Source organism: Haliotis asinina, chromosome 12 (genome assembly GCF_037392515.1).
Source record: "Haliotis asinina isolate JCU_RB_2024 chromosome 12, JCU_Hal_asi_v2, whole genome shotgun sequence".
Taxonomy (NCBI): domain Eukaryota; kingdom Metazoa; phylum Mollusca; class Gastropoda; order Lepetellida; family Haliotidae; genus Haliotis; species Haliotis asinina.
Genome location: NC_090291.1, coordinates 14,258,561 through 14,273,312, shown reverse-complemented (window position 1 = coordinate 14,273,312; position 14,752 = coordinate 14,258,561). Strand labels below are relative to the sequence as shown.

The following is a 14,752-nucleotide window of genomic DNA, read 5'->3' as shown; positions in this document are numbered from 1 at the left end:
GACCGCTTATAGCTTGAATATTGCTGAATGCGGGGTTAAACAAACAGCCTAGCAACCTCCTCTGACTTTCAATGCCTGCACCTGGGTTGGGAAGGGGAACAATCTTCAGCAGTCCAAATAGCGGCTATCCTTTTCGCAAGAGTCAAAGTTCGTTGAGTCATGCCACAATGTCCAAATTGCGATGAACGGCGCCGTAATATAGTCGCACTGTGGGCATTAAGCAAGTAATTGTGCCATATGTATTTTTGATATAATGATTAAGCTTCTATGCAACATTTATTGACAAAGTATTGTCGTACTTCAACTGACAGCCTATCAATAAGAGATCTGATTCCACCTGAAAACATTGTCATTCATGTAATGATCAATTTCATTCAACTTTCTCCTGTACAAGTCCGTCTCTTGGCTTCGAAACTACGCATAGTAAAACTCTGGTGCAATCTTGTGACCAAATTACACCATGCAACGATGAAAGTATGAAGCAATTGCTATATCTTGCACTCCCGAGGACACGTGAAGGTCCCGGGGTAGAATAGGCCTTCAGCAACCCATGCTTGCCATAAAAGGCGACTATTCTTGTCGTAAGAGGCGACTAACGGGATCGGGTGGTCAGGCTCTCTGACTTGTAGCATAGACCCTCAGCAACCCATGCTTGCCATAAAAGGCGACTATGCTTGTCGTAAGAGGCGACTAACGGGATCGGGTGGTCAGACGCACTGACTTGGTTGACACATGTCATCAGTTCCCATCGACGTTCATGTTGTTGATCATCTGGTCCACATTCAATTATTTACAGACCGCCGCCATATAGGTGGAATATTGCTGAGTGCGGTGTAAAACTAAACTCACTCACTCAGTACACTCTTGAGTCTCCACTTTCGAGATGTGTTGCCTTTTGTACACAGAACGTTTTCGATTTCCGTTTCAGCGGGGAAACGCAACGGATTCAGGTTACAGTGGTAGAAGCCAAGAAACCGACTTTGATTTGATTGAGCTGTTTGCTACTTTTTCTCGCGTGTTTATACCATACGTGTATTCAAGAAAGTACAGCCTTTCCATCATCCGAAACAGCATCTGATGTCATTAACCTACACTCTGACTGCACAGAAAGTATAGTCCACAGCGGATGACAGTTTCAAGTTGATTTACTGTATTCCAAACCTTTCTGTCTAAAATGGACGGTGTCTACGTAGTTTTGTCAAGTAAATGCAACCAGAGAGACAGCGGTCCACATGTTTGTTATTGTAAGTCACAGCCACTCAACCAATAGCTGACGCAGACGTCGACAGTTCGTGTAGTTGTACGACTGCCACTACGTATTAATGAGTGAGTGAGTGAGTGAGTTTTACGCCGCTTTTAGCAATATTCCAGCAATATCAAGGCGGGGGACACAAGGAAATGGGCTTCACACACTGTACCCATTTGGGGAATCGAACCCGGGTCTTCGGCGTGAACGTATTAATGAACAAAATGTCCGTTGATGTTCCATTATGTAAGCAGTGTAAAGATGTCAGTACAGTATAAAAAACGGGCTATAGACCGCCAGCAACTGAAGGTAGATCACCATACCAGGGTCCACGGGGACTTACAGTACATTTGCTACCTGCATGGACTCTAGTTGGATTTACACCATCCTTTCAGCCGCAGGCGATTGTACGAAGTTTTAAACAAATTTTAAAAGAACAATATACTACAAATCCTGGTAAGTTTACATTGACTTTGAACGTTTTTGGGACTTACGTACCCTCTCAGGAGGACAATAACTGTACAAAACTTCAACCCCCTTTGAGGGTAGAGCCAGTAATAATTCAAGTTACTAATCTAAACTACCAATCATTAACATACATCTATCTACAGAACATAATACTCTATTAGAATAAGTCCTCAATCAAGAATGGAATGCATTATCGCAATATCAGGTTTAACGTCTGATCCTGTACATTCTCACATGTAACATAATTAACAACGTTGTGGTGTATTTAAAATATTCTTATTATATGAAACACTATTAGCAAAATTTGTGTCTTCGGCCCATACTATACACACACTGGGTAACGTAACTATAGCATGTACTGTTTTGTACTGTAGGTCGAATGGTCTTATATGCAAAACTCTAATGAAGGTACTACCCCAAGCTCTGTGTAAATACAACGCCCTAATTGGAAGTATTAATCAGTGCTTATTGGAATCTTGTAATGCATTCTTGATGTAAAGTCAAGTTATTAGTACACGTGTAATTGCTGCGCTAATTGATTTTTGTGGCTTTACTGACAGGCAATTGTTTCGTCCCTTTAAAGAACCAATGTCGTTCCTTCAAGGAGCCTATACACGTTAGGGTTAACGATTTCTGGCTAGCAGTAATGTACGTCTTTAGTACCTTTAGAAATAAATTTACCCTTCATCTCTTTTCACCCTTAATTAACTGAATGTATGACAATCCATTGGTTCTATTTGTTCTGTTTCATAGAGAGCATACCGTCCATTGGCATCGACTATACAGCTTCATATCGAAGTCCTCTCTCTCTCTCTCTCTCTCTCTCTCTCTCTCTCTCTCTCTCTCTCTCTCTCTCTGTGTGTGTGTGTGTGTGTGTGTGTGTGTGTGTGTGTTTGTGTGTGTGTTTCAGGGATCGGATGGTCAGGCTCGCTGACTTGGTTGACACATGTCATCGGTTCCTATTTGCGCAGATCGATGCTCATGTTGTTGGTCACTGGATTGTCTGGTCCAGACTAGATCATTTACAGACCGCCGCCATATAGCTGGAATATTGGTGAGTGCGGCGTAAACCTGAACTGACTCACTCACTCAGATCTTGAAGTATGAGAAAGTAAAAAAAAAATGCTTCAGTTATCTCATGCTGTAAAATTATGAAAGACTGACGGAAAAATATATCTGAATGTTTCCTTAAAATGGATATAAAAAAGGAAAACCCATTGAAAACACGAAAACGTCTTATATTCCTCTTCGTGATTTAAATTATCTTCAACAACCTTTACTTGACCTCGTATGTTCGTGTAAATAACTCTATTTCCACAAGTTATGAACGTTTCCATGACAGACATTGTCACTCGTGCATCAAGGCATAGGTGAATTCTGTTGTTCTGCGCATACACTTTATTCAATATTATGCTCAGTGTCTGTGAATTGGCTATTGCACATACGCAAAGATGGCCGTGTGAATATGTTTATTATATCGTGGAATAAGCCCAACTCAAACCACACTGAAAAAGCAAACAAATCTAGGATTGTTAATTTTCCCAAGCGCCACTGTATCCAGAGGGCCTTCTTTTGACATGTAACTGAAACTTTGTCTTTGTTTAAACAAAGAAAATCGCCCCGGTTACGTACGTTCTCCACGATTCGGTTAAAGACATTTTCCAGGAGTTTAAGGCCGTAGAGTAGGGGATCAGGTCGTACGAGGGGCCCCTGACTTAGACTGGCCCCATCGTTCCCGATCCTGAGTGCTAAAATAGATCTGACGTCCTCGCCGTAGGTTGCAGCAGCATTGGCTACCGTCGTGTGGAAGGCTTTGTCCAGTTCCTCTCCACGTCTTCGATACGGTCACTGCATTTTTCCCGACTCGTATTATACGTGAGTGCATTACGCGCTGTTTAGTTCGGACCATGATTCCACTAGATGCTCGCTTCTGGAGGGTATCATCTCTTAGAGCCCTTCCTTTCACTGACAGCCTCGGCGCAGCCTTCGACCGGCCTTGGGGACATTCGCACGGTCACTGGTGGCATGAGAACGATGGCAATGATGCCGCCATGTGGCGAACGTACAGGATACTATATTTGTTACCTGTACAAGTAAGTATTGATTGTCTTTGTATTGTTATGGACTACAAAAGTGTAACGCGATGAGTGTGATTTGCAGTGGCACTTTGAGCTGAGGCAAATTAATTTCGACTGTTCAGGGAAGGAGCTGCGCTTTTCTCCCTTTGGTTGTTTGCTGCTTCCGGTCTTCGGCGTTCTTTTGCCAAGTTCTAGAAAAATCGCAGTGAGGCTTAACAAATGCTATAGTATTCAATGATGTGTGACAGGTTTGTATATAAGGAGTGGGTGCTGAGCTGTTCGACACTACTTTGGGGACTACTTTGGATTTACGCTCCTCTGTCTATCTGCTAACATCATCCTCTCACCTCGCCTGAACTAAATGTTCACATTGAGAAGACAGAGCATGGAGCGCTACACCATGTAATCTGAAATGAAACAACTATAGTGGACTGAAATAATTCAGCAAGGATTTTACCTTCAAGTGTCCAAGCTGTACACTCGCTGGCTGTCACATGTCAATTGTGCCCAGGTGTTAATGAATCAGTAACAACTAATCATGGCATAAGAATGGGGCGATGCTCCATCATCTCCAAGAGTGAGTCAGCTGTAACCAGTTTAAAATCGAATTATTTACAAAGAGTACATTACACTCAGATGAATTCGGTCTTGAAAACCACTAACACAGGTTTTGCTTAATTGTGTCTGTTCGACAGATCTTGATCCTCTCTCACTGGAATGAGTCTTCCTGTATGCATGTACACTTATATCTCGCATTCAAAAATGGAAAAGGAATATGTAGAAGAAAAAAAACAGAAAAACAAACAAAAACCATACGCCCAACCGACAAGTATATATTATGCTTTATTAGTCATCTTGTAATGGTAATATTCACCATTATATCACAAAAACGGTAAATACAACCAATGGCACAGAGGTACATGAATATTTCCAATCATCAACATACAGAACAGAGTTCTGAACTGAATGATGTATGATAGCCATAGGGGAGCGGCTATAATGTTTCAGCAGTGTTCCCCTTGAGTAAATGTCAGTGAATAAACACTAAAATTATTATATGAATTCAATATGTGCTGGACTGGCATGGGAACCGTTTCAATACGTTTCTTTAATGCTTTTTTTCTCAGATGTAAGAGTCCATGCAGGTACTGCACGTCCTCATGGTCCCTAGTATGGTGATTTTCCGTCAGCATGATTGCATCTTTTTAGAGCTTGTTTAAATTCTGTTCAGTCGAATAGTACTTATGTTGTAAGTTAAATGCTAGTTTATATCTGAGGTACTGGACTTGTTCGGCTTTCCTTTGTTGGCAGATTTTACTATCAGATTGTTACTAGTATCATTATCAATACATGGCATAGATGGAATATTGCCGATGTGAATATTCTGAACAAAATCTTTACTCATTTATTTATTTCCAGTTGTTGCAATATGACTCCTTTGCTTGTCTAATGCATCCAGAAAAACATTGTATGTATCTCCTCTTATCATCAACCCCTCTCGGAGTAGGAATTTAATTCTGGGTTCCCCGTATTCAGTCCATTGCTGTTCCCGCTATACGAGATCTGACACACTTGGGATTCTCTTCTAAAATTGAAAACTGGACAGGAACCAAAGTGCAGGCAAATACAATGTAATGTTTGCCAAATCCGTTCGTTTGAAATGTTAAATATCCAAGCACAAATCCTGTACATAGACATCCCATTCTGGTTTTCCCGTAGTCAGTCCACTGCTGTTCCCACTCAATGAGATTTCACACAGTTGGGATTCTCTTCTAAAACTGAAAGCAGGACAGGAACCATGTTGCAGGCAGTGTCTTGCACAGTCGAGAGCGGACCTGGTCTCCATCTGAACAGGCACTGCCAGATCAATCTTCTCTTCAGGTGTCTTGTTAAATATGACTCCTGAAAGCACAACGATAATCTAATAACATGATGCAGTACAGTGTCTGTATCAAGTTTGACGATGTGCAAACGTAAATAGGCAGTATCATATTTGTCACATGTCACTGTTTCTTTTGATTTGGTGAGTGAGTGGGTATGTTGTAAGTCACTTTGAAATTATTGCGACTTGATCGAACTGTACTTTCAGATAAATACTCTGATACCATTTCCATTTCTGTTCATTCTTCAAAAGTATAATATGTACTTACTAAATATTATTCATATATACTTATGTTTATCACGATGAATCGAAAACCTCAACTGATTCCAATGAAAAGCAATATCGAAATGACAAAACCAAGATATTCCATGGAGGAAAATTTGAAATAGCTATCCCTTTTGTCACAGTAAGGGCCAAGCATGTTCATCTGAGCCAAGCAGAACCTTCGTATATTCTTTATGAAAGATTATTGATGAAGACTTTCACTTTGCCCCCGTGGACAGAACGGCATGATACGCTGTACTATCAACAACCAATTTAGACTGAAGGATAGTCAAAATGCATGGCCATGTCCTAGCATGACAACTCAAATGAGAATCGCCCGTGTCTATTTCTCATGTTGATAGCTTGAAAACTGTGTCGTTTTAAATTAAGTTAATGAGTGAACAATGTACCATTGACATGAATATATAACTAAAGAATAGACACGACATTTTAGTGGGTTAGAAAACTGCATTGTGACCTGCGTTAATAAATGCAAATGTTTAACACCATGATTACCTTGTGACTGGTTTTCGTATTCATACACTTCCACTTCACATAAGAACATTTGTTGTTTCTGCATTAGGCGAACAAAACGTCCTCTTGTTGGCGTGGAGCAGAAGATAGTTTTCGCCACACTTCTTTGTAACGTTCCAGTATACTCAGAGCAAAGTCGTGGATTTGGTGGACACATTGGATCGGGGTATATAACCAGTTGAAAGTCCTTTGGTAACCCATCTGTGAAAAAGACTGTTCACGTGAATTTCAAATGAATATGGAACGTATTTCTATAGCAAGACGAACTGAATGACCGTGGAATGATCAATATTCCATCCTGAATGAGTGAGTGAGTGAGTGAGTTAAACTTTATGTCACTTTGACAATGTTTAATCCATATCGTGACTAGATTATGCAATCCTGTCAACGAAGGACAGACAGTAAAATAACTAGAATATCACAGATATACATGTAAAACTAGTAAATAAATCTGAAACACTTTAGCTGTAAGGGACAACACAATATAAATCTTGGCAATAGATCGCCAACAACTGAAGGTAGATCACCACACTAGGCACTTACAGTACCTTTGCTACCTGCATGGACCCTAGCTGGATTTACACCATCCATCCTGAATGAACAGTTTTTAGCCATACTTAAGAAAGACTAATTACAAAGAATGACTATTGTTTTAGGACGTCTTAATAATTGTTGAAACAATCAAAACAAGCAGCACAAATTGATCTTGCACACAGATAAATCAAGGGACACATACCTTAAACACACAATGTTCGCAAAGGGTAAAAGACAAGAGTATCATAGTACCGAGGTAAGACAAATAAGTTCCGAAATCTCATTTTTTAAATAAATACCAAAATGACTGGCAATGTGTCGCACCGTCTGACATTTTCAAAATTCTTTTATTTGAATTTGTTCTTCACATATAATATTTAATATTTTACATACCTGTTATCCGTATATAACATTATTGCTGGAGTGAGTAAATTAAACTTTAAAGGCAGATCGGCATTAGTCTAGCTATATCATGACTGTGAAAATTGTAAATTAATACTAAACCCAACAATAAGGGAAAGAGTATAAATGCACATTACAGTAAAATGATAAGTCTGTACACTGTTAAAATAACAACCAGATTACCACAGATAGAGAATTAAAACTGGAGAGGGACTTTAAATTAAACCTCTGAACAACTCGATATGAAAAGGGCTACAGATCGCTAGCAACTGTAGCTACATCCGCATACGAGACAAGATGACTTCGTGCACTTTTGCTACCTGCATGGTGCCTAGGTAGAATTACACCATCCATTCCAGTGTTAACGATTTTGTCAGATTTAGCCAAAAATTAAATAAACGTAGAATCTACAATGACAACCATGGCCGCAACGATATATACTCAAAGCAACTATTGAAGGATCACCTAATGACTGGTGGTACTTTAATCATATTTAGTGTTGACAGTAAGACAAACTTAGTTGTTAGAGGTTAAAATCATCATTAACGATTGTGACATTAGCACAGGGAACAAATTGTAAACCTCAGAAAATAATGAAAAACGTAAACAAACGGTGAGAATTATTCCAACAATTGACGATTTTCATGTATAAACGCATATCGTTAGAGTCAAACGCAAACCTATCCACGACTTGCACATATAAATCGGGGTATGGTCACGTGCAAATCGGGTGACAAGCACGTGCTTTCAGGCCTGGTTGACAGTGAAAATCCTCTTGAAAGATTGTGATGTTACGAGTATTGAAAATTGAGGTCTGGCTGTTCAAATGCTCCAAGCGGGAGGTAACCAACGTCAGGTTGATCCACGTCACTCAGAGCGTCATCGTTGGATTTCGGGCCGAGAGCATCGGGCAACTGGGTCGTATGTCCAAAGATCTGGACGTCATAGGGTTACCACTCACAGGCAGAATCGTTAAAATGCTCAAAGCGGAAACGTAACCAACGTCAGGTCGCTCCACTTTTTAACGTCACTCAGAGCGTGATTGTTGGATTTCGGGCCGGGGGCATCGGGCAACTGGGTCGTATGTCCAAAGATCTGGACGTCATGTAGGGTTACCACCCACAGGCAGAACCTCACCGGCCTTGTTATACGCAACGCCAGTTGAGTGAGTCAGTTAATAATTAACGTCACATCGGCAATATTTCAGCCAGATCGTGACGAGAACATTTAACATTGAGATGGAAAATATGTACATTATAAAAAACCTGCCAACGATTCTAAAATACTAGAATATCACAGATATAAACATAAAACTAACATGAAAAAATATAACATTGTAATTGCAGAAGACGATACAACAACGCCTCTAAAGTACATATTAGCAACATGCCGATGACGTCCAGCTAGTATCCGTTACCAGCTGTTCGTTCGCCACTGACATCACGTTTACTAGGGTGCACACGTCATCAGTGTAGGAATCAACGTTTGTGGTCGTGAGTGTTGTTGATTGTTGAAAGCCGGTTTAATTTTCTATTTCATGATGGCCCTGGGAGACGACGTCGTTAACGTTTAGAAGATGCTGCATTTGTGAGTCATTATTGAATCGGTGGTGGTTTCTTAGGTGATCTGGGGTAGAATCGCAGCTGCAGCAAGTGCACGGTTACTTGTTCTTGTGGGAAATCGCACTGGGATGCGATGCGGGATGCGATAGTGGCTCCAATTGTGGTACCATATTCATGAGGCCCACTACACAAGTGACCCAATCCGCCAAGACGGACAGTTTATTTGCGTAATACCTGGCCTATAATAACCGATGGTCGACCAGAGGTCAACTGGGTGCAGATCTTGTTTATAATATATTATGCAAACTTAAGGCAGTAAATATATTACCTGACTGTTTCTTGATTTAAGGATTGATTCTAAAGCTAATGGACCTCTATACACTTTCGAAGCTGTAAGAAACAGTTTTCACACCAACATTCGTAATATGTGCATTTGAAAAGGACATGATTCTCATCTTCAACTTCCAAAGCATTACATACTGTACACAAATAGTCACAATCCGCCAAGAATGATAACGTTTGACCGAACCGTGGACAGGTCAACGACTATATTCAGAACAGGTTTTTTTGAAAATGGACTAGCTTTCTTCCTCCCCGACTTTAATCCGATGGGATGAACTTGGACGCCGTGATTACCGAAGACCTCCCTGTGTCACATGATCTGAGAACACTGCAGAGAGCTCTGCGCCAGGTGTGGGATGCCATACACCATGAACCCACTAAGAAGTACGAGGTCAAAGTGCACAGAAAGGATCAACAGTAAGACTGGCTACACCAGATTTTGTACTGCAACCAGACCCAGATTTATCGAAACAAACTTATGTTCTTATACAGCTGATAAATGATACAGCTGAATATTTACTCAACTGTATTTTTAAAATAGAAAGCCCATACACATTTAATTAATCTATCCACCAAACGCAAACTGTCTACTCTGTTCGAGTTTAATATTGATTTCAGTTCATTCTGGGAAATCAATATTCCGATGTTTACTCAAAATTGAGTGGAAGCTCAAACTTAAGTAAAAACTGATACTTAAGTTTGTTTGGAGAAATCGGGGCCAGGAGTTCTGACTACTGTGTGTGAAATTGAACGGTACCCTTTAAACTGTGCTAGTTGCAAGCGTCCTTTTGCATGAAACAGTTGACATTTATATGAACGGAATACTCAGTGGCATATAAACTATACAGAACTTGACATGCAGAGAAAAAACTCGCCTTGCAGCATTTGTACATACATGCATATTCGGCAGGAGTGATCCTGACACTCCCTACTCTGACAGTCGTCTGTAGATCCACCTGCCACCATCCTGAAATAGAATATGTCTCCACGAAGGTACAGAAAAGGCCATTCGAGACATCCATGACTGTGATATTGAGCCCATCCACGGCTTTATCTGGCCCCGTGGGATCAATGCCCTGACTTGTTGTTGCTGGACGAAGGAGTGCAAGATTTTTGGAACCTAAAAGCAAACAAATATGGTTAATTAGTGCTAAAGAAAGGAAAGAAAAATAACGCATGTGTTACTTTATATCCCATACATGCCTTTATAGACTTATGTGTGCTTTTTGTGGGTAAATCTGTTTATGGAGGTAATGAGAGTAAACTAAAACAGGTTTCGGCATTAAAGTGCGCTTGGGGTCAATTTTGATTTCACAGGGACCAGTCATCAGCTCATTACTACGTATGCCCCCCAAATGGCATAGACAACACCAAGGCAATAATTTCTCACTGAATAACGCAAATAACACAGTGAAAACAGCAGTCTTGAAGCAACATCTCGCCCAGTTCTCAAGGCATAATGATTTTTTTAAAAAGCATAGTTGTATGGGGTTGAGATCAGGTGATCTCAATTGCCCCTCCATGACGTCAGTACCCGCTTTTTTCTGAACGCGTAGCCAAACGCAATGCAACTGTTGCCTGTGCGCTATAGAGGGACGTCGGACACAGGAGATGGACAGTGCGTAAATGTGTTTGTATGTTCAGGGCAGTTACGCGACCACAAAACAATGCGGTATTGGTTTGAGCTGTCACTTTATTTCCTTGGAGTGCGGATATATGACCTAATCACAGCTTAATAAGCAGAGCGTGGTGTAAGAAGTGGTGTCACAGACTTGTTGAGAGCTGCTGTTACAGCTGCATCACCCACATCGTTACCAGTGGTTCCAACATGGCTGGGCAGCCAGCAAAAGACGATATCGCACTGGGAAGTAGCAGTATCATTATCTAGTTCAGTTTTGACATGAATTGTCTTAGGAGCTTGAAGACAGGATGACGAATCTGATAATATGATTGAATGGTCAGTAACACACAATTTAAAGGGTGTCGGAATCCCCTCCAGAACTCTCCAGCAACAGCTCTTAAACAAAGTGGTCAAAGTGGTATATGTATCAGTACACTGAAATACAGAATTTTGATTCCAGTAAAGAGTATCATATCCCGGGACAGAATCTTGGAAAAGAGCTCTGGATTAACATGATGCATTTGAGAGTTGTGCACCTTTAAATTGAACTGCATGCAATTAAACATGACCACTTATTTCGTTTCTTTGCATTGCAGTATTTTGTTTACGTATTTAAAGGAAATCAGGTTGCAGGTAGTCCGGGGAAAAACATAATTTATTGATACAACTGAAACGCGGATAGCAAATGATTGCACTGTTGACAATTCTGAGATGCCTGAAGGTCGATTACCGTTTGCGTTTCCTGTTTCTTTCCCTGGGGTCACACGATAATAACACATATACGTGAACAAAATTATTCCTACTAAAATGTAAGATACCTCTACCAGTCATATATGAACAAAGGAAACCAAGATATACATCAGATAATCCTTTGCAAATACAGTATCACTATGATGCATGTGACGTACTGTTGCATTATGTATGTCTGCATGGTTTCGGTACATGAGCAAGTGTAATTCGTTTGAATTTACAAAGTATTCTAGTGTACCCCGCGTTGTTGCCGAGAGATCACACATGTGATAACAGATAAAACGTCATGTCATGTCATCTGCATTCAGGTGCAGTTCGGTAGCATCGAAAGTGAAAAAAATATTCACAATGAATGAATGAATAAATAAATATTGCTTTAAACCACAGCAGTATTTTGCTAGCTATTCGTGTCGAGAAGAAGTTACTATAACTGCCAGAATGATCACAGATAAAGCAAAAACTGGGCAATATAGACGCCAGACATAAAAATATGCCTGTTGGTATATTTTTGATACTCCACATACCTAGTCTGTATCCAATGAAATCGTACCGACCGATTTCTCTTTAAACAAATCGTTTGTTCAACAAATGAATACGATTCTGAGGTCTAAATGGTCAGTTAGCAATGTATAATTATGAGAATGCGCATTCTTAATGCCACTTTATTTAATTTAGAGGGGTTTTTTTAAAAGTGAAAATTACCGTTACGTTTTCACTACACACAGACCATAGGTGACCCTTGAATAATGATGCTTAGTAAAAGTCTCCTTACCTGAAGACGATTCTATCCAGATCACAAGAAACAGTATGAAGAGGCCAAACATAGCCTGCCATACAGGGTATTTTCTCATTCTAGTACCACAACGCAAAAAAAAGCTGGAGTGACTCACTGTTTTGGTTTATAGGTAGATATAGTGAAAATAATCGATGTATCAAGTTACAAACATGTGGATGCAACGGTGAAGAGCTGGAAATGACGACTGTCCAATGACTAATGGAGTAGAAATATTTACCTTGTGACCATCGCGACATACAAGAAAGTTGTATGGATTATTTCCTACAAAGCCTATTAATGATTTACCTTGTGCCCCGGCGATACTTGAAACGAATATCATTAGAATATTGACACAGTTCACTATTTGCCTAATGTTTTTAATATGGTCAGCGTTTCGTTGAGCACTTTATGTTTATTGGTTTTCGAGTACATAGCGTTATTACTGAGGGTTCGCATATGTGGTAACTGTGGAAGTCAAGAAGGGACGTAGTCGCATTGTCATCCTCTCAAAAACAAGCAAAATGGGGCAAAAATTAACTAAATCGCGACAATGCGGCAACGCGACATTTCGCCTATTTGTCGCATTGTCGCGTGTCTCGTTTCGAATAACATTTTCTCTGTTCCTCCATAGTGCGACACATGACATAGCGACACTTTTCAATGTCAAAATATGTCGCGATGTCGAGCTTTATTAAAATATTAACCATAATATGCATTTAACAAATTGACTAAAACGCGACAATGCGACAAAATATATGTCGCATTGTCGCCCTTTTCTGTCAGCGGTGCGCATGTGTAGAAAGTCAATTAATCTACGCATACGCAGAAAATATTATTCTCTATTCCAGACTTCACAGGTCTTTCGTTACCTCCAATGGTTTTTAAAATTAAGTAGTGCTCGAAATGGCAATGAGCCTTCTCTTCTTGAACGTAATGCAAATCTTTCTTTGTCGATCTATTGTTTTACATATTGCAAATGTATTTCGGCAGTCAAGTGTGTTCTAGCAGCAAAATGAATTATTAGCGCAACTATTCATTGTACTCATGACACACTGCGCCCGTTATGTAAGGCGGGGCAGTTTGCTGTTCAGAGTTAGTCTCTTAGTCACACCAGATAGCTATTATCATAAGTTCGAATCCCAGCTCCATACATATTAATCACTTTGGGCATTTCGATGACAGGTTGTGATGACAGGTTGTGAAAAGCTAAAATATTGTTGAATTCAAGCCACATCGGCAGAAACATCAGGTGACCAATGGATCACTATGTTCCATAATGTGGCTCCTGACAGTTTCATGGTACAGTCCTGTCCGACGCTGATGACTTTTTCTGAGATCTCTGCCTCTGTTTAGCCCGGAGTGGATGGATGCCGAGTAGAATGAGATATCACTTAACCATCCGTCACCTCAATGACACTTTAGGTCGGCTTTGAACGTGATGATGGGAACACACCTTACAAATGGACTGTTGGCAGTAGGATGTTAGAAACAATTATATACATCACTTGGTAGAGTTGCGTACACTTGTAGTGCCAGAAACCAGCTTTCAATCCCTCACTCCCCTCACTCCGCGACGCTCCACTTCATTCCACTCGACTCCGCTCCTCTCACTCTTCCGCCGCTCCACTCCACTCCCCCAAGGTTTATTGGGAAATAGCAAGGTATTTCATTACAATAATGTATTGTGGTGCCCGTTTTCATGTCTGTTTGAATCCTATATCATTTTTCCTGCACATAGCCTGATTCACAATATACCTCAAACTTTTCTCATACGGATACTATATCCAGCAATATACATGTACTTGTATCGTTTCAAACCTACGGCTGCTATACCATAATAATTTTCAGCAAAATGGTCAGTCTGAATAGAACCATTCCGTTAAGTAACGACACACAACCACTCTGGACTTCACGGCTATATGTGCGTTCATTTATTATTGTTCTGATTTCGATCCCTGGGTATCTGAACCATTTTACAATATCGAAAAATAATCATGCTTGTGATAGTTTTACATTCCGCCGTAACTAATAACATTTTAATGAAATGTCGCATTGACGCATCGCCGCGCGTCGCGCTTTGTTAAAATATTGACTACGGCATGTATTATAAGATATTTACTAAAACGCGACACGGGACAATGCGACAACGCGACATTTTTATCACAATTTTACAATAGAACTAGCATCGAAGGTTGAAACTAATAGCACTCTTTGGATAATACAAAATAAAACCGGCTATATATCAACACAACGGAATGTAGACCACCATACTAAGGACCATGGGGACTTGCAGA

The 14,752-nt window shown here is 40.3% G+C and overlaps 1 protein-coding gene across 1 annotated transcript; it reads right to left on the bottom strand.

Moving 5' to 3' along the window:
* Positions 1-5,455: 5,455 nt before the first annotated feature.
* Positions 5,456-12,534, bottom strand: LOC137257383 (uncharacterized). Its single transcript, XM_067794716.1, has 4 exons — positions 12,456-12,534; positions 10,208-10,432; positions 6,455-6,673; positions 5,456-5,694 (listed from the first exon to the last, which is right to left on the bottom strand). Exons 1-4 carry the CDS (start codon positions 12,532-12,534, stop codon positions 5,456-5,458), a joined length of 762 nt encoding a protein of 253 aa, XP_067650817.1.
* Positions 12,535-14,752: the final 2,218 nt, after the last annotated feature.

Coding starts and splice junctions, on each gene's coding strand:
- LOC137257383 (XM_067794716.1), bottom strand. CDS start 12,534: ATGAGAAAATACCCTGTATGGCAGGCTATGTTTGGCCTCTTCATACTG. Junction 6,674..10,207: donor CACTCCTGCCGAATATGCAT/GTATGTACAAAT, acceptor TCTTTTTCACAG/ATGGGTTACCAAAGGACTTT. Junction 5,695..6,454: donor ATACGAAAACCAGTCACAAG/GTAATCATGGTG, acceptor TTGTGCTTTCAG/GAGTCATATTTAACAAGACA.